The 18,724-nt window shown below is 41.2% G+C and overlaps 1 protein-coding gene across 1 annotated transcript in view; it reads right to left on the bottom strand.

Annotated features, from left to right (window-relative positions):
* The window catches only part of MYO10 (myosin X), a 127,498-nt gene that overhangs the window by 74,990 nt on the left and 33,784 nt on the right, over positions 1–18,724 (bottom strand). Inside the window, 2 exon segments of the mRNA XM_010009706.1 lie at positions 703–890; positions 17,132–17,290. Coding sequence (XP_010008008.1) covers positions 703–890; positions 17,132–17,290 — 347 coding nt within the window.

Consider the following 18,724-nt stretch of genomic DNA (forward strand, 5'->3'; position numbering starts at 1 on the left):
CAGGAAAGGCTTCGGTTTCCCCGCCTGCATGTGAGCCAACACAGCTGAGCTGGCAGGCAGGGAAAGGGAAAAGAGCTGGCTGCGTTTTCATCTCTTCTGGAGCAAGAAGGAAGGAGGAGCTGAAAGCAGCAAAAAAGCTACTGAAATGCCAATTGCTCTCAATGTACATTGGGCAGCAGCAAGATCCTGAGTACCAGTGACACAGTGGATCAAACGGGAAGGTATTTATCACCATTAAATTAAAGCACAACAAGATTAAGTAAGGAAGATTAATCAGGCAGAATTAAGTGGCTGAAAAGTGAAGGGTTTTCTCCTTTGCTGTTCTTATTTACCACATTTCTCAAGGCTGGTAGGTTATATGTTCTTCTCTTGACACAGGGCTTAGGGTCTAGTAGAAACAAACTACTGACCTGCACAGGGATTTTTTAACTAGTGGGGAAAGCACCTAGGGTAACATTAGATAGGTGAGTAGCAAAAAATGCACAAAAATACAACAGATTTTTTTCATTAAATGAATTGTAAGCTGTTTAAGAAAACCTAACATTTCATTAGAGGTCCACAGAATGATACAGAACAAGTTCAGAAGCCTGTGTGCTTTTGGAGTTCTCCTCTCCCTGTGGTCCAAACCCGTGCTCCTAAATCACCTGGGAAGCCTCACCAGCAGGGGCAACCAAAGCAGCAGCAGCAGCAGCAGCCATTTACCTGATGAGGATGCACTGGTTGTCATGGCGCTTCCAAAGGCAGCGGTAGCACTCGTTGGCCACAGCGAAGATGTGAGGTGGGATCTCTCCCATGTGGTGCTTGCTGTATCGCTCCATGGCAGCGCAGTCGTACAGTCCCGGGATGCTCTTGTAAGGGTTCACAGAGGCAACTATGGAACCAATGTAGGTCTGCAAGCACACAACCCCCACAGAGTTATTATTACACACGGGGTGGAACAGATTAACTCTTCCCAAATGAAAGACAACAAATACACATTTGCAAAAGCCTACCAATCCCACCTGGTTGATGAGGGAAGGGATGAAGACATTGTCTATTTGGACTTTGGTAAAGCATCTGACACTGTCTCCCACAGCATTCTCCTGGAGAAATTGGCTGTTCATGGGCTGGATAGTTGTGTTTTTTGCAGGGTGAAAAACTGGCTGGATGGCTGAGCCCGAAGAGTGGTGGTGAATGGTGCCACATCAAGTTGGTGACCAGTCATCAGTGGTGTCCCTCAAGGCTCAGTATTGGGGCCACTCTTGTCCAATATCTTTACTGATGATCTGGACAAGGGGATTGAGTGCACCCTCAGTAAATCTGCAGGCAACACGAAGTTGGGTGGGAGTGTTGGTCTGCTGGAGGGTAGGAAGGCTTTACAGAGGGATGAGGACAGGCTGCATTGATGGGCTGTGGCCAATGGCATGAGGTTCAACAAGAAGAGAAGGCTCAGTGAGGACCTTATCACTTTCTACAACTACCTGAAAGGAGGACAGAGAGAGGAGGTGGCTAGTCTCTTTTGCCAAGTAAAAAGCGATAGGACAAGAGATAACAGCCTCAAACTGCGCAAGGGGAGGTTTAGAAGGACATGAGGAAAAATTTCTTCAGAGAGAGTGATCAGGCATTGGAACAGGCTGCCCAGGGAAGTGGTGGAATCACCAACCCTGTAAGTGTTCAAAAACTGTGTAGATGAGGCCCTCAGTGACATGGTTTAGTGATGAACTTGGCAGTGCTGGGGAAATGGTTGGACTTGATGATCTTAAAGGTCTTTTCCAGCCTACATGATTGTATGATTCTATTTTTCCCTGCTTTCTTCCTTTACAAAAAGTTGTTTACACCTCTGTCACATTTTCTTGCTTTCCACACCTATAGCACAGAGCTGCTTGGCTGTACAAATCCCTGTGTTAACACTGCTTACAGATGCACATAATGCCTTATGAGCACTGGTCTACAGTTGCTTCTCGTGTGTTTGCAGGGACTTGCTGGACTTACTAAAAACCTGACTGTCCCCCAGGTATTGGTGCGAAAGTCTGTATTTCTATGTAGAGTATCCAAGTTCTTCTCTGCTACTAATTTTTAAAACAGAAGTAGCAGATGTTATAGTAGACACTAGCACCATTATATACGGTTAGGTCCTAAGAAAAGCACGTGAACTGGCAGATGCTCTCGAAACACTGGGATTCTGCAACTTAATTTATTACTAGTTTGCTGTGCAATGGCAGCTGATTAGGCATTCATTTCTATCCCACTGCAAATTAGAGAATATATCAGTTAAAACCACCCAGGCAACAGCTTATACCCATTCCCATTGCCTTAACTTACTAGGCTGCGGTACTCTCATCACTTGCAGCAGTTTATTTGCAATGCTGTTCATTTTCTCAGTCACCCCCTATGCGCTTCAATACATTTTTCAGATAAAACTGAACTGAGGTAGGAGATAACATGCAGCATGCTCTCTCCAGGATTTCCAGTACATTTTGGGCATGTGGAATTAATTGATATGTGCGGTGTTACCACTGTGATGCTAATTTCATTTTGCCAAGCACCTTCTCTGCAGTTGCAGGCGGGAAGCTGACACTTGGCTCAACAGCCCTGCAAAGCCTCCAGCCCTGTAACACGGTCCCCAGGTACAGACAGATGCTTCACCAGCAGCCAATCCTCTCATGCTGACAGGAGCCAGCTGTGAAGCTGACAGCGGGACCGGGGCTCTCTTCACCTCCCCAGCACCCTGCCCACAAAGGGCTAGGTAACTCGAGCAGCATTTTGCATGCCACAGAAACACAGCCCCATGTGCTCCTCCTGCAGCCTCCCTCTTCTCATGTGGGCACTAACTGAGACCAGGGGCCATCGTCTACCCCCACCCCCGTTTTCCTTTCCTCTCTGCCAGTCTCTTCCACAGCATTTACATTCCACATCTATCTTACTCCCTCCTCCTCAGTTCACACGTAATTATCACTGCGTATCAGCTCTGCTTTCTCACTGTTACCCTGCTGTTACATTCCCCGTTATCCACCTGTTCATCCTCCATCAGGCACGACACAAGAAGCAGCTTTGAGCTTTTGCTAAAGGAACTACAGCAGTGCCCTTGAAGTCATGACAATTTTATTAGCTGTGAGGGGAATATTCCTCCTTGCTGTAACTCAAGTACCTTTTACAGAGCAGTGAACTGAAAGTCTGTGTGTTTTATAAACCCCCCCATACTGTGCAATAGCTCAGAAGGTTTCATGTAGAGGAAAGATACAATTTCAACACAAGATCGTATCACAGGGTAATTACAGCACTGAGACAACAGCTTAATTTCCTGGGATCATCCCCTCTTGGGCTCCTAAATAACTAACAAGGAAGTCTCTGAGAACAAACTTCCTCAGTTTGATACGTATTTCAGCACAGACTGCAGGAGCAAAATCTTAGATTTTTTTGATTACATGAATACAGTGTAAGCATGACCAATAAAACAACTGCAGAACTTCCTCTTTACCCTACTAAAGTCTGACAAAAGCCTTACTAAACTGTAAGAAGAGTAACTTGAGGCACGCCATCACAACAGATGCCGTGGCAAAGAACCAGGTAAAAAAATCCCCATGAAATATGGTAACATCTAACTTCATAACTGTAAGATCCACCCCATAGATTCTGCATGATCAAGAACCTGACAGTACAACATCACCAGCCTCCTGATCTTCCCATGCCAGATACAGCACTGGCAAAATTGTACCATCAGTCGTTACAGTGCGACTTTCCTTGCTTCTCCTATTTCAAACAGTAACTATTGTAAGAAAGAGGTGACAGCAGCCCACTTGTGCACAGACTCGCTTGGCATGAGGCAGTCTTCCACATGGCTTAAGCACTACTTTTAAAAATTACATCAACACTTCCAGAATATTAGTCATTACTGAGAATAAAAGTCAGCTTAGATTGCCTTATAATTCATGTAAGGTACCATAGAGAAAACATAGTGTATTGTGGCAATAACAGAAACGGTCCTGGTGAAAACAATGCCGGAATCACCCAATCCTTAGGACATGTCATATTTTAAAAATTCCTTCTCTCTCCTTCTTTCAGCAAAAATGTGAAGAACCACGACCTCTACTGAGAAAACTCCAATTCCGTGGCTCCAGTCTTCTGGTGCTTTGAGTACGTATTACCCCTATGCAAAACAAGTTAAATGTGTGCACAAATGGCCATCAAATTATAATGATATAAGACAGAATAAAATCAAGCCCCGAAAAAACAACTTCTTCATCCCAAGACAAGATCACAAGAAAAGCTATATTCTTCACAGACATAGAGGATCAGATTTATCATCTACCAAATGTCATAACCCAACAAAGGAACAGACACAATTAGGTAACTGCATGGACTAACTAGGAGTTAGCTGGCCCAAGCAAATGTTCCACTTTAACCCAAGGTAGCTCAGCAGGGTATTCATGAGCTGAGACAGCACTGTTATTAAAAACCATTAACAGTGTTAAGAAAGTTTCTATAAAAAAACAAATCTTCCCAAAATCTTTTTAAATTTCCTCTGGGATACTCAGCAGGAGCAAGATCTGCTGCAAGAATAATTTCCTACATCACTTCCAGTCACTTGCCCATCCAGTAACTATCATATGCTCTTACTAGTAGTGGTATTTTATAAACAGTAGATCCTACTCCTGGCTAGCCTCTACCCTGGCACCTCCAAGCACCACGAAGTCAGGGACTTGAGGTGCAGCGTGACCTGCACCCACAGGCAGAAGAGCAGCACCGCTTCACACCTCCCTCCCTGCTCTTGGGGCTCTGATTTCCATCCCCTGGGGACTCTGAGCAGCTGCCCAACAACCCCTTTTTGGGAGGATAGACTTTCTGGTTTTGCAAGTGGAAGCACCTTAGAAGCAAGTTATACCAGTGTAAAGGTGCACAAAAATGCAAGACTGTTCAGTGGATGAGTATTGTCTCCGGAACACTATTTCTGCACCAGGCATCAGCATATGGCAAATTAAAGAAGGTAACAGTCAGAAGCAGAATCTTTAGATTACTTCATTATGCTAACATCACAAGGCAGCCATTTAGATGAAATTTCAGAAAAGGTATTTTCACATAAGAATGTCATTTCCACTTAGCTTAAAAAGACTGAATCAAATTTTCTCTTTGTTCTTTGCAGTTTCTAATCTGATTCTTGGAGTCAATAATTACTTACTTTAATGAAAGCACTATGAATAGGAAAAATGCTCATACATCTGCCAGAGTAGCAAGAGGACAGGGTTTCTGAAGACTTCCAGTTGAAATAGCTTGATGGTTATTTGAGAGAAATGCTGTGTAGAGCTCCTATCACAAGCCTGACTTCTTAAATCCATGGCAATGAACAGGACAATTTACTTTTCTGTTATGTGACTGACTCAACACTTTAGACAGAACCACTCACAAACTCTTTAATTTGGGTGGTACAGATTAAACCAGCAAAAACTTGTTATCAGATCACTGCTAATCTATTTATTTAAACCCAAGAATTAATTTGAGTTATTCAGCCTGAAACCCAATGCAGCGCTTTGATTTTCATATTACAAGGTTGGGTTCCTTTTCCACTTCCAAATTTTTACTGAAATTTTACGTTGACAATGCATCTCTCAGAACACTTCAGTCACAAAGCACAGACACTCCTACTCCCCTTTTTAGTACAAAACAGAGGAAATAAGATTGTTTGCTGATCCTCTAAGAGGACTTTCAAAATCAGAAGCTCAAGCCCTGTCTTCTCATCTAGTCACTCAGTAAGGAGATGGCATCTCAAGAGTCAAAATGAAAGATGTGCTTGAGAAAGGAAGAGATTTTTCATCAGTTCTCTGAATGCTTTCTTGTTTTGCTTGTTGCCTTCTGATAGTAATCAGCTTTGAACCCGTGTCTTGAAATCACCCCAGACCTTCTTCAAAAACTCAAAGACAATTAGTTCTTTTACAAGGTTCAAGAGCCCACAAAGATTTCTGATACCCACAGAAATACTCTAGAAAAACTTGCAGTGATCAGAGTTGTCCTGTCTAACAGAGAGGTTTGGGTTTGTTTTTTAAGGAAGACACAGTTCACTTTATTTTGATGCCAAACAAATGTAAATGATGTAAAAAGCTTAAGTGGTTACAATACACTTTTTCAAGTTGGCTTAAAATGACAATAATAAAAGAGGAAAAAGTAGAGCAAGAAATTTCCCCTTCAATTTTTTTTTCAGGTTCTTTATGCAGAAAAAGCAATGAAAAAGTAAACTGCCCTAATGCAAGATCACTTAACTGGTCCTATAAACCAGACAGACTACACAGAGCAAGACCACCTTCCTCTACATCTTCTCCCCTTCATAGATGCCTTTTTTTTTTTTTAAGGGTATATCCTTCCAGGTTTGTTCCATATCCAGCAATCATCCACCTTCCACTTCTTCCCTTTTACGTCAAGACTTCTGCATCTCAACAATAACTTTTCTATTTCTGAGGATCCTTTATGACTCCTGTGTTGCACTCAAGCTTGGTCTTCTTATTTAAGGCCATCACTTTTATCTCACACTCCTTCTCACGACTTCCTTTCACCCTCTAAATCAAGGTACCCCTCTGTACTTCCCAGACTTCTAGCACTCAAGACATCCCATTCCTCCTTCTTAAATAAATAAGCAAGGGTAAAAAAATTGGGGCAGGGGAAGATGAGGACGACAATGATGACTTTTTTCAGGCTTTCTGTATCTCATGCTACGGGGAAAGTGGGAGAGAAGGAAAGAGCAGGCTGGAGGACTCTGTTCTGACTAGAAGGCCACTTACATGTCACTTTTAGACTTTATCACTGATCACTGTTCCACACAACTTGCAAGTCTCTCATACCGTTACATCATCATAGCCATAGGAATGTTACCAAATTACAACACTGCTTTCACAAAACATGTAGAGGAAGACATTAGAAAGACCACAAAAATAGCTGTCGAACTTAATGAAGTTTTTAATACCAAATGCAAAACCTGGGAATAAAAGAGTTTGCTCCACATTGCAGATAACGATGCAGTCATTCCCAGATGTCTTAGGTAAAGGAATTGAAGGTAACCATGACGGAGTTCATTCTGATAACTACCACATACACGTCAGCATAGCAAAGAGAAAGAGGGCTGGGTCATATTTTGGCATCTTTACTAAGTGAGGCGGCAGAAGCGGCAAGGGTATGCCATAAACAGGATGATAATTAATGCCCTTGTTCATGGTAGGACCTTGATTTATCCTCTCTATGATAAGTATACCCCATCTTTCAGCTAGTCCCCATGCTAATTTCAGTGGGATGGAATCCAGTTGTCTCATGTCTGAAGCCAAGCTCCTTTCTTAAAAACCATAATCAAAATGAAGTACTAAACTGCAAGCTTAGATGTTTTCAACCCATCAAGCCATTTCTGAGATGGAAATGTCATGCTCTATAATCATCCTCATGTTTGGACTTCTGCAGCTCTCACCATGTTTGGTGACTCATGGTGGGTTTCCAACCGGCTAAATATACTTCAGCTTTGCCTGTCTTTATCTCCATGTTGCTTTTCAATGAACACAACAGCACAACATTACAACCCCTAAATTGTCCCCTTTTCTTCTCAAGGTCAGTTGTAGGATCAATGGCAAAATGAGCTGTTTGTAAACACACAAGCTGCACCACAAAAGGCAGGAGTTAGCATACATAGGAGAGGACCTTCAGAAGAAAACCAGAACGTGACAGAGAATGTCACCAAGAAGATCAAGTGCCAAGAGACAGCTACCCGCATCTAAGACCCACCTGCTAAATGTTCTCCCTGACATTGTTTTTGAAAAGCATCTTCTCAGGCACATTCACTCTGCTTAGCTGCACTTGCCCATGTGCTTCAGTCCATGATGTAAGCTGCAGCCGTCTTTTCTACCAACTACCCCCCCCGGTCACTTTCTCCCTCCCTGTGCTAAGCACCTACCAGATGCAAGGCATAACAGACCAAGGCATTTTCAAAGCCAGGCTTTATGCTTGTTTTCACTGGCACGGTACACAAGAAGATTTTGAATTTATTTCTTTTTTTTCAATATGTGATTTCACATGATCAGAGACAACTATCGGGCAACAGCATGCCCTCACAGATGCATCCTTGTCTGTTATGCTGATCCTTCAACCTGCTAATGTGACCTTTAGATTTCCTTGGTACAAGAGTATTTTAAGCAGCACCATCCTGTGCCCAAGGCCCTCCAAGGGCAAAGGCTATGCTACCCCTTCATGAAAAAAGGGGTACTTTGCAACCTTAACTTCTAAACCAAGTAAATCCTTCCACTCCTTACAGCTTCAACCTTGTGTATTCATAGTGTTCTTGTTCTAGACAGCTAGCTGAAACTGCCTAGATCTGTCTGTTTCTTAATGGTTAGAAACTAGGTTTTGGTCACATTACCTGCCAATGTAAATATCCTAAACAGCACACAGAGGTAGTCATATCTTTCACCTTAACTCTGCAAAAGGCTCGGAGATGGTGAAGAACCTGCACATAACTAAAAGCTCACCACGGGTTAAAAGATACACCCGTAGCTTAATCTCACCTTACTTTTGCATTAATGTCCTCCTACTGAACAGACTCAGGGATGGATATACTCAGGGAAACTCTACAAGTGTTACTCAGAATCTGCACCAAAAAAAAAAAAACAAACCAAAAATTGGGAAATATCAAACCAATATACAGAAAAACTGATAAAAGAGCACTGTGAGAGCCGAAGGTAAAAACCAAACCAACAGACAGTAATACTGATGATGCCAGACAGACATCCTTCCTTATTTAAGAACTTCACAGGCTTCTGGCAGTTTTTCTTCTGTACAAAAAGGACCAAGTCTCCTTGTTTTTATTGCACTTTTTTGCTAAGTAATACTATACAACCTCTGCCATGTAGCAGTCCTATCTACTGGATGTCAGGATAATGATCTTTCATGCTTTGACTGTATATAAAGTTATGGAAGAGTATCTCTCTCCACTACTGCCAAGTGGTGAGAAGAGGTGACCTCCTGAACAAAACCCACAACTGATCAGGATAAGGCATTGATTTTTGTCATTTTCACGGTCTGAGTTACAGCATGTGAATGTAGGTTTTGCACATCAGACTGTAGTAATCTGTGTGCACATCTTAACTATGAACAGGCGATCTCTAGCTCAAATCAGAAAAGGCCCCACAGAGCGTCGACCCCCATGGCTTGTCACTTCATTTCAAATGGCCTGTGGCCACACAGTAGAGTAGTTCTTCCCGCTTTGTTATTGCACAATGCTGAAATGAGTAGCTGTCTGAAGGTCTAATTCACCCTCCAGCAAGGAAAAGAAAAAAATGATTGTCTTCCTTCCTATAGATTCATCTTGGTAAGATGAACGGGCTTTTCAGAGAAAACACATGCAAAGGAAAACAGAAATGCTGGTAGATGACACACCAAAAAGCAGTGTCTTTAGTACACTGGAGTAATATTTTTAATACAAAGCTTGGAGATCTGTTTCAATCTACTTGCAAATATTCTACACACTCATATCCAGAGTTTCATAACTTCCATGGTCCTTAATGTTTTAAGACCTCTTCTATAGAAAGAACTTTTTTTAGGAGGGGAGCAGGAAGAGCAGGAATTATGCTTTAACAGAACATGAAAACAAAAATCAAAAGCCAGAATAACTGAAATCTAAGTCTATGCCAGGTAGTTTGTTGGATGGCATTGAACTGTTGCCAAACAACCATGGGCCTAGAAATCAGCACTAAGATGGTAAATAGTATTAGCAGTCAAAAACCTGATAAATTTAACTTTTGGACTGCTCTTGCTTTTAAAAGGAAAGACTTACAGACATCAAAAGAAAATAGCTGAAGCTGCTTGGAGAATGGACTACATCTTTTCAAATAAAAGTAAAAGCCTGGCTAGGAATCAGTAGTCCATTTATGCAGGTAGTCCATTTATGCATAACTAAATTCATTCTCAGCTTAAAAGGGTTGTCTGTGGCCTTTTAGTATTAAACTGCTGGAATATGTGAATAAGGCAGTTGGATGGCATAGCACAAGCAGTAAATTTTGTGCAGCTCTCTTTACAGTCAAAGCCTAACTCATGTAAAGAAAACACATGCTGGTGACAGACAAGCAGCTTAAGTTTTGGAGTTGAAATTCATGCCCTCCTTTCAATGGCTTTGCAGGACTGGGAGGAACAGACCCTTACAGAAAGGAGCCAAAGCTCACCTGCAATCAAGGCAAAGGCACATTGCAAAAGCGTTCAGCACCATTTGCAAAGGCTCTGACTGAACAGCACCAAGCTGTTACCAGCACTTACGCAAATGACTGAAAATTTTCCTTTTGATTCTGCATGCTGGTTTACTTTCTGTCTTCAGCTCGTAAGAATTACCAGTGACATCCAACACAGGTGTGGAGAAAAAAAAAAAAAACACAAAAAGAAGCCTTCAAGTCTGAGAAGACATTAGCAATATATACCATCACCAGTGACAAAACCTGCCTAACATTAGATTTCCACTTTGTAGTTTTCAATATGAGGTTACTATTAAGTAGGGCATAGGTATCATTCAAAACTCCTGAAAGTCAACAGGAATTGACCCTGTTGACCCTGCATGTATTACTTATTCTCCTACCAGCCAACCATATGAGAAGAAAAATACTGGTTCAGAGCAGACAGAAAGAGCAAATTTTTGATGTTTTAATAAAACTTTGACCTCCTCTGCCTCTCCGTCTGTCTCACAGAAACAGATGATGGAAGGCAAGATCCCTGCTGCAGCATATACACACAGCGGATTACCAACAAGTACCTAACATGCTGCAAATCATAGTATAAATTTATGTGTTTATGTAGCCATTGCATACACGTGCCCATTGCATATACATGGCCACTGCATACATTGCACAGTGTTTGCATAGCAGCGATAGTGTATTCAATTACACAGACCTTTCTGAGCAGCTCCCTATTTAATGATACCATCACACCACCTCAGGCTGAAATATTTGCTAAGATCTGAAAATATGCACGTCTAAAATCCCCAAGTTTTGAGGACAAAGTTCAGACAAACATTCTTTATTGTTGTTGTTGTTATTAGCAGTCCCACAAGTTCTGTAGTATGGAGGAATTCAGAAGCAAAGTTGGTTAACCAGTTGTTGGCATTTGTTTACTTCTCACACCATTACTACTATGTTCTTCCTCTAACGCATATTAAAAAAAAATAAAAACAAATAAAAAATTAAGATAATTGGCCTTTGGCAGACAAATGTTGATCTATATTACTGACCATCCTTTAGAAATGGCAATCACCACAAATAAATTCCGCTAGAATTCCAATTAAAAGCCTGCTGCGATTTTATAGATCTTTGTCTGCTGCTCTCTAGTAACAGATGTGAAATGGAAGCTGTAATTAATGCTTGGAGACAGGAACTCACTTTGAACTACATTTTGAAAACATTATCCGATGTGTATAAGCATAACATGCTAATTATGGAAGTAAGTAACTATGTATAGACATTTGTCATGCATTCTTAGCAATGGTGTTCTCTGTTCTCTGCACTGAAAAAGCTGGTGGAGAGAACTTCCCCCACCTCTCCATGGATATAGGGACAGGAAGGCATGAAACATACTGTGATTCACCAGCACACTTTTAAAATTTCTTTACTGTAAAAGCAGAGTAATTAAATAAACAGCAGTTTCCTCAGTGACCACAGAGCAGATCCTGCAAACCGGTTACTTGGGACTGCTCTAGAGCATCGGATGCCTGTGGAGAGGAGCTGTGCAACCACAGCAGGGTTGCAGGCAAGACCAGGATAAATATAGTTCTAGGAGCTAGTGTAATAACTAAGGACTTGGTCTAAATGTACATGTATTATATTTATATAGATAAATTTTATAGTACTAATTAACAACACAATTTGTGTGTACCAAAGTTTTTTTTGAAGTCTGTGGCCCACACTTATTTGTACCATGGAGCATGACAGACCAAAGACCAAGCCTGCTGAGCTGTCCAGGATGGTGTATGGGTCCTTGATACACAATCTTTTTAGCTTCAGTTTCTGCAGGGAGTGCATTCAAGATTTTATATTTAAGAAATCAATCACGACAGTTTTGTCTTCATAAGTAAACACTTTGAGGCCATTGTCTTCTACTGATCTTCCTTTGTTCGTCTGCCTCCACCTGCACCAGATGCGAAATTAAGTTTTACTATACTCAGAAAAAAAAAATGAATATGCAAAAACCTGGACAAACAACTCACAGAGAACAACTGACCTGGATACTAAAGTGTCTGTGTCTGCAAACAGGATTTGCAAAAACCCCCGACACTGATTATTGATTAATACTGCACAAACATCAAAAGATCGCCTCAGGGAACCCTCATGATTTCAAGGGAGATGAATTATCTAATTACTGCAAGTTTAACAGACTACAACTGAACATGCTGCTAAAGTAAACAAACAGAAGTAGATTAAAAAATTGCTGCATAAATAACTGAATATACCTTTTAAGAACAGGTAACTGAACATTCAGCATAATCAAGTGGCGAGGAGCTCTGCAAGCAGCCTTGTCAGGGACGAGACTACTTTTCCAGTTTAACACCTTCTTTAAAAATTGGAGAAATGTTGCTTTCTCATTTGAGTTATTCCATGTTTGTTTCTTCAGCTGAAGAGAGAAAGGAAGGCAGCCATGAAAACTGAGCTCCTAATTACCATCATCCTCCCTCTGAAGTGGATGTGACTGCTACAGCACTACATGTCTACGTGGCGGGTACAGAAGTTTTTATACATACGCACACAAACATCACAGATGGTTATAATTACTGGTGGCCAAGCTGCAGTCCTAATTTGAAAGTGAGCAAAAATAGGTTATGTTCTCTCCCACCCCTCCTGGCCACCACACCCAGCCGCTGGACAGCCCTGGGGCCAGTCTCTCCATTAGGGGAGGGTGGCCGAGGAGCCGCCACACCTCACCTCACGCAGCAGCATGCCTCTCTGGGCACGGGTACATGTCCTCCACCTAAACAAGACAGGCACGCGTCAAATCATCACTACTTCAAAGGGGAACGTGCCTACCTGGCACTTCAGAGCTTAATTCAAAAGGAAAAAAATAATCAGATGAGCTCTGAAACTTGTTTATTGCTTGAACTCGGGCAAATGAGGGTGGATCTGACACTGAAAACTTCCATACTGACCTGCACAATGTATACTGCAGTTACTCCCAACCTGCCTCTCACCTCAGCAAAGGCTGCTCTCTAATTTGCTGCTCTGCTGAAATTCGCCCTCCTACATCAGTAGCTAACCGCTGGCCACAGAGACAAGACAGCCGCAGCTCATCCCAGAGCCAGCTCAAACCCCGTAATTTGTGCATCTTGCAGCACAATACATGCTGTGTGGTTTACGGTGTCCTCTCCAAGGCTATGCCAGTCTCCTCTGCAATGTGTACTTAACTAAAAGTAAACCAGAATTGACAGCTTCGGGAACAACTCGCCTTTGAACAACAGCAAGGACGGCCGCTGCAGCACTTCCTTTCCACATGCCCTGTGCTGGCCTTGCTTCAGAGGTGTTCACCTTCACAAAAGGCTCCATTTTCAGACGTGGGCACCTTCCGCTTTTAGCACCAGTGTTTATCTTTCCATATGTTGCCACATACCAGCCTAGCATGCAAGCTAATCTGAGCATTCAAAGACAGGCGTTAAACCTTGTACGCCAGTGTCCAGAATCTCCTATTATCAAGTTGTTCCTGATGGAGTAAAACGAGGGAGGTCTCCTCCCCCATTTTACTCATGCACCATATTATCACTGCTATCATAACCCTGCTCCTTCCCTGGACGACAAAGGTGGTGATAGCCCAGAAGCACGCTTTTAGATAAAAGCAGTATTAATCAAGAAACCTGAAAAAAACACCAGACAGGAGCCTGCTTTAAGTCATCAAGAAAGGGCTTGTACATCCCATGCTTCTTACAGCCCCAAAAGGGAAAGCACACACTCTTTTATGGGAATTCAGACAAAAAGTATCACAAGTAGATGTCAACAGACTTGACACTGATACAAAAAGATGGTGGCACACAGACATGACAACTTTTGTCATTCACCTTCTCACTAACAGCACAGATTCAGCTAAGAGCCTCAAATCAGTAAGTGCAGAGCCAGGCATTCAGGCTCTGAACATAGTCTGTATGCTAAATCAATATTCCTCCATCACCAAGAAACAGCAAGAAACATAGAAAATCCTCTGCTGACCCATAATACTTGCAGCTGTTGGCAGCAGCAAAGTAAGTCATGGACATGTTTGACAAAACTTGGCATCCACGGTAAATATCCTTATAGTATTAATTAGAAAGTAGTGAAGAGCTTAGGAACATGGGTATGATTATGTGACACAAAAATGTTATTAAAGTAAAGGAAGATTAAACTGAACTCAGACATCTGAAGATATTTCCTTAAATACCTATTGCTGGAGAAACAGTTCCTCAAATACAGACAAACACACAAGTTAACAGTGGAAGATTTGCATGAATAATTGTCTTCCTGAGACAGCAACTGTTTAAATTTCCTTTTAATTGTTTCTTCTGTATTTCTGAAATTACATAAACTCAACACTACAATTCGTTATATTGTACTTCAGATAACTTTTGTGTGTCTGTGAAGAAGCAAGCCTCAAAACGTATGTCCTGATTCAAGTACATTTCTCATTAAGGGTACAGTCTCATTGCCCCTGACAAAACAAACAAAAAACTGCCAGACTTAAGAACCACACTGATATGCTTGTAATACTACAAGCATATAACTCACAAAATGTCAGCATACACCTTTGCTCATCTTCTCCCCTGCTCAGAAAGTGGACGAGGAGGTGCACAGAGCTGAAGTAAAAAGGGACCTGTAAGCTAAAAGTCAGGACACAGCAATTATGTGGTGGTTTATGTTCAGGATGGCAAGAAGTCTTTCAAAGGGATGATTATATTAAGCTCAGAGTGGAGAAGGGCACATGCCTCCCCAGTTTAACCTTAACATGCAAAGAACGGATACCACCAAGGTGGATACAAGAGACAGTATGTGCACTACTCTGATGAAGCAATTCCTGGCCAAGGCAGAGGACTTCTTGGAGGGAATGGAGAAGGCAGATGTACAGTCTGTAAAGTTTTCATTGCTCCTGGCATGAACTCCAGTGGCTTCTAGTGTCCTGTATAAAAGTTAGTCTTATCTCAATGCAGAACGGCCAGGAACCTAATCTCTTCAGCTGCAAGTACGCCTTTGACAAAGGTAAACTTAATGCATCTTTCAGTCCTTATTTTAACATCAAACATTGAAATATAATTTAACTATTCAACACAGTTAAAAGGTTTTGGCTTGAAAAGACACAGTTCATTTTGCAATGGCAACACCTCCTCCTACAACACAAGCCTATGTATCTATGGTTTCATAAAATCATTCAAGCTATTTAATCGGCTTGTCTTGCAGTTTGTGTTCCTGAAGCCCTGTCCTGCTATAGCACTATCACTGGTACAGCAGGAGTCGGGTACTAATGAGGACTGAGAAAAGAAGACGCTTCTTACACCAGCCCCTGGTTACATATATAGGACAACAGAGAGGCTTTCATATGTATTTCAAAACACCTTTTTTCCAACTGCCTTTCCAATAATTTGTCAGGTGAGCTGGACTCATAGGAGTAAGCAGTAAAATTAGCAAAACTGAAGGGACAATGAGTATTCAGCAGCAACTGAAGATCAGTCATCATTAACAGCACACAAACCTGTTTGTCTAGAAACCTACACCGCACTGAACACCAAGTATCAGAATACCCTAAACTTGCCTTAACAAGCTAAGAAATAAGCTAGGACATGTCTCTTCAGAACAAGGCTATTGTTTGCCTCTTTAAAAAATCATCCCCTTTTACACTCATGCTTTTTAAAAGGGGGAAGTGCCTCCATCTGAGTACACATAATGGTTCAGAAAACACTTTTTCATTTGACTCACACTAAGCATTATTTTCTAATAATACTGATAGAAAATTAAACTCTTATTGAGTAGCTATTTTCCTCCACACATGCAGGATTGTTCATATGTGGTGTTTGGGTTTTTTTCTGAAAGGAAAAATGGTTCATTTGTTTTGAAGGAAAAAAACCCACACATAAGGCTTTTGTAAAGAGAACTACCTCAACATTTAGGATTGCTCATACTAGCCACTTTAACGGTAATGTCAAAGGAACAAAATTTCCTCATGCCCCTTCTTGGTTTTTATTGAAGAAATTTCTAAACAGAGGGAAAGTTTATTTTTACACTAAGCTCTGTTCACTTTTAAAAATAAATTAAACTAAACTTCATAGATGAAGCGTGGAATAAATTGTGTATATGGCCAAATCTCAGGGCCCTAGATAGGTGATGCAAACAAAAATTTTTTATGTTTGGCAATTATTAATTAAAAAAAAAATAAAAAAAAGAAAAAGAAAAAAAAAGTAAATCCCCACCCAAATCCACCAATCACTGAAAAGTGAGATTACACAATCTATAAACAGCCACTATTCCTTGTATCTGTCTCACATTCAGTGTAGTTCCAGATTCAGAAAAGATTAGTATCTAGTCAGTTCAAGATTAACAAAAATAAATCTAATCACAAACCCCTTCATTACAGAGCTGAGAAAAAGCATTCTGTGTGGACTAATTCTTAGTTTTTGAAACCTTTAAACAGCTGCCTGTTCTCAATACACCCTGAACTCCAACTCTGTGTATTTAATGGCACGGGTCCTCAGCTTGACAATTTAATACTTTTTTTTGTAATACTAAAAGGTGAAGGTGATCGGAATTAGATCTTGGCCTGACGACATGTCACATGGCAGTCTCAGACTAAATCACACCACATCCTCCCTGGTGATGTACACAGCACATATTGTTGGAGCAGAGAGTCTAAATGAGAAGGGAAACATGAGAGCCCTTTACACAACCCTGCCACTGGAAGAGTAAAAGTGTATGCAGCATGCCAGTTTTTCAAGGTTTCCAAGGGGTTGCTTGGATAGCCCTGAGCTACCTTCTCCTTCCACTGTTGTTGGCGAAAAGTCACTAGATGAGGCATGCTTCAGCTCTGCGTGGATACACAAAGAACTGGAGAACATTAGGAGGGGAGATACCACAGAACAGTAAAACACGCACAGCACTTCTACATTCAAAAACATTCCCTCTGGATATTTTTCTTAATTTTAGAAGAAACTTACATAGATTTTATCTTGCTGATATCGCTGAAATAAATTGTGCATAATGGAGCCTTCGTGGAGATCTACGAGTGCTGCCATGTCTTCCACGCTCTCTGCGCTTGTTTGATGCATAGGCGTTACTTTTTGGTGTGTGATAGTGCTCTGTTTATACGTGAATACCTGAAAGAGGGAAACAAAGAAAATATCAGAACACACCTTCAAGAAATACTATCTGAGAACGGAGCTTTCATACCCATCCATGTCCCCTATCTAGTTTATCAGTGTGCAGATGTGTAAAATATAATAGCCTGCCAGTCATACATTCTTCTAAAGCTTCTCTGACAACAACTGAAGCCCCAAATACATACATGAGCGTCATATGAAACTAGTACGTACTGAGAATGCAATGAGGACTATAAAGTCTTTTCCTTTTTAAGGGCAAATGGAATCTCATCTCACACTGAATTGCTATTAGACTTTTTCAGGAGAAAAATAAACCAAGTAATAATAGTTCCCCAAAAATCCAAAACCAGACAAGCAAAAAACCACCTCTTGCAGTAAATCCCATATACTCGAATTATTCTGAGAGGAAATGTTTTACAGTGCAAAACAGCAAATGAAAATTATTGTTCCAACAGGCTGCAAGTGTTTACATGTTTGAACTGAAATCCACTTAAATGTTTCCTTTCAGTTCTCAGTCAGGACCACCGTCAGGTTAGGTCCTTATTCCTAATCTAAGTAGCACACCAAGTTCAGTATGCTGCAGATATTTGTAAATGAATAGGCAAACTGATTTCTAGTGAATGGATTTTGAGATGAATTTCTGAAGCCTGTTCCAAACAGACAGTAAAAGCTCTAAAAAAGCCACAATTTAAATAGTGAGAAGACACTTCCACAATTATGCTCAGAAGATGTACACATCCCCAGCCTACTTAAACTTTTATGAATACTAATGACACCACTAAAGACTAAACCAATAGCTCTGGAATTCAGCTTCCCATTTCCTTTTTATTTACATCTTGGCAGCTCATCCTTATAGATACCTGCTTGCACCTCATAACCAACACTACTCAGGCAATGTACTCGGGTCCCTGCTAATGGCACCTGTGCGAAAGTCAAATGTGGGGTAATGCAAACACTTTAATTATTTGGCATACTTAAAAGAAAACTTTCAAAAAATCTTTCAAAACATATTTATAAAGAAGATGTAAGAAGGGCAATAACCAGCAGCCTGAGCACTGGCGAGCACCAGTGAGAAAAAGCTAAAGAAGCAAGAGGCTGAACACAGACTAGACAGACATCAAAGCTCCGTACTCTGATATCCCACCAGCTGACAGAGATGAACTGCCTGATGATATTTGTTCATTAAAATTGTACCCCAGGCATCACAAATGCTGGCACAGGCCATGACACTGCTACAGCTGTCACTCACACCAGCACAAAGTATACTGGGGGAAGGCTGGGAAAGGAAGGTGATCCAGGAAACAAATCTCCAACAGATGCTGGAAGGCAACAGAGATGTCAACAGGATACGTGAGCAAACCATCAGAAAGTTCCTGTAAATTTGGAGTATCCAAAGCACAATCCCTAACGGTAGCAAAAAGACAGACACCA

Source organism: Nestor notabilis, unplaced genomic scaffold (assembly GCF_000696875.1).
Source record: "Nestor notabilis isolate BGI_N333 unplaced genomic scaffold, ASM69687v1 scaffold13782, whole genome shotgun sequence".
NCBI lineage: Eukaryota > Metazoa > Chordata > Aves > Psittaciformes > Psittacidae > Nestor > Nestor notabilis.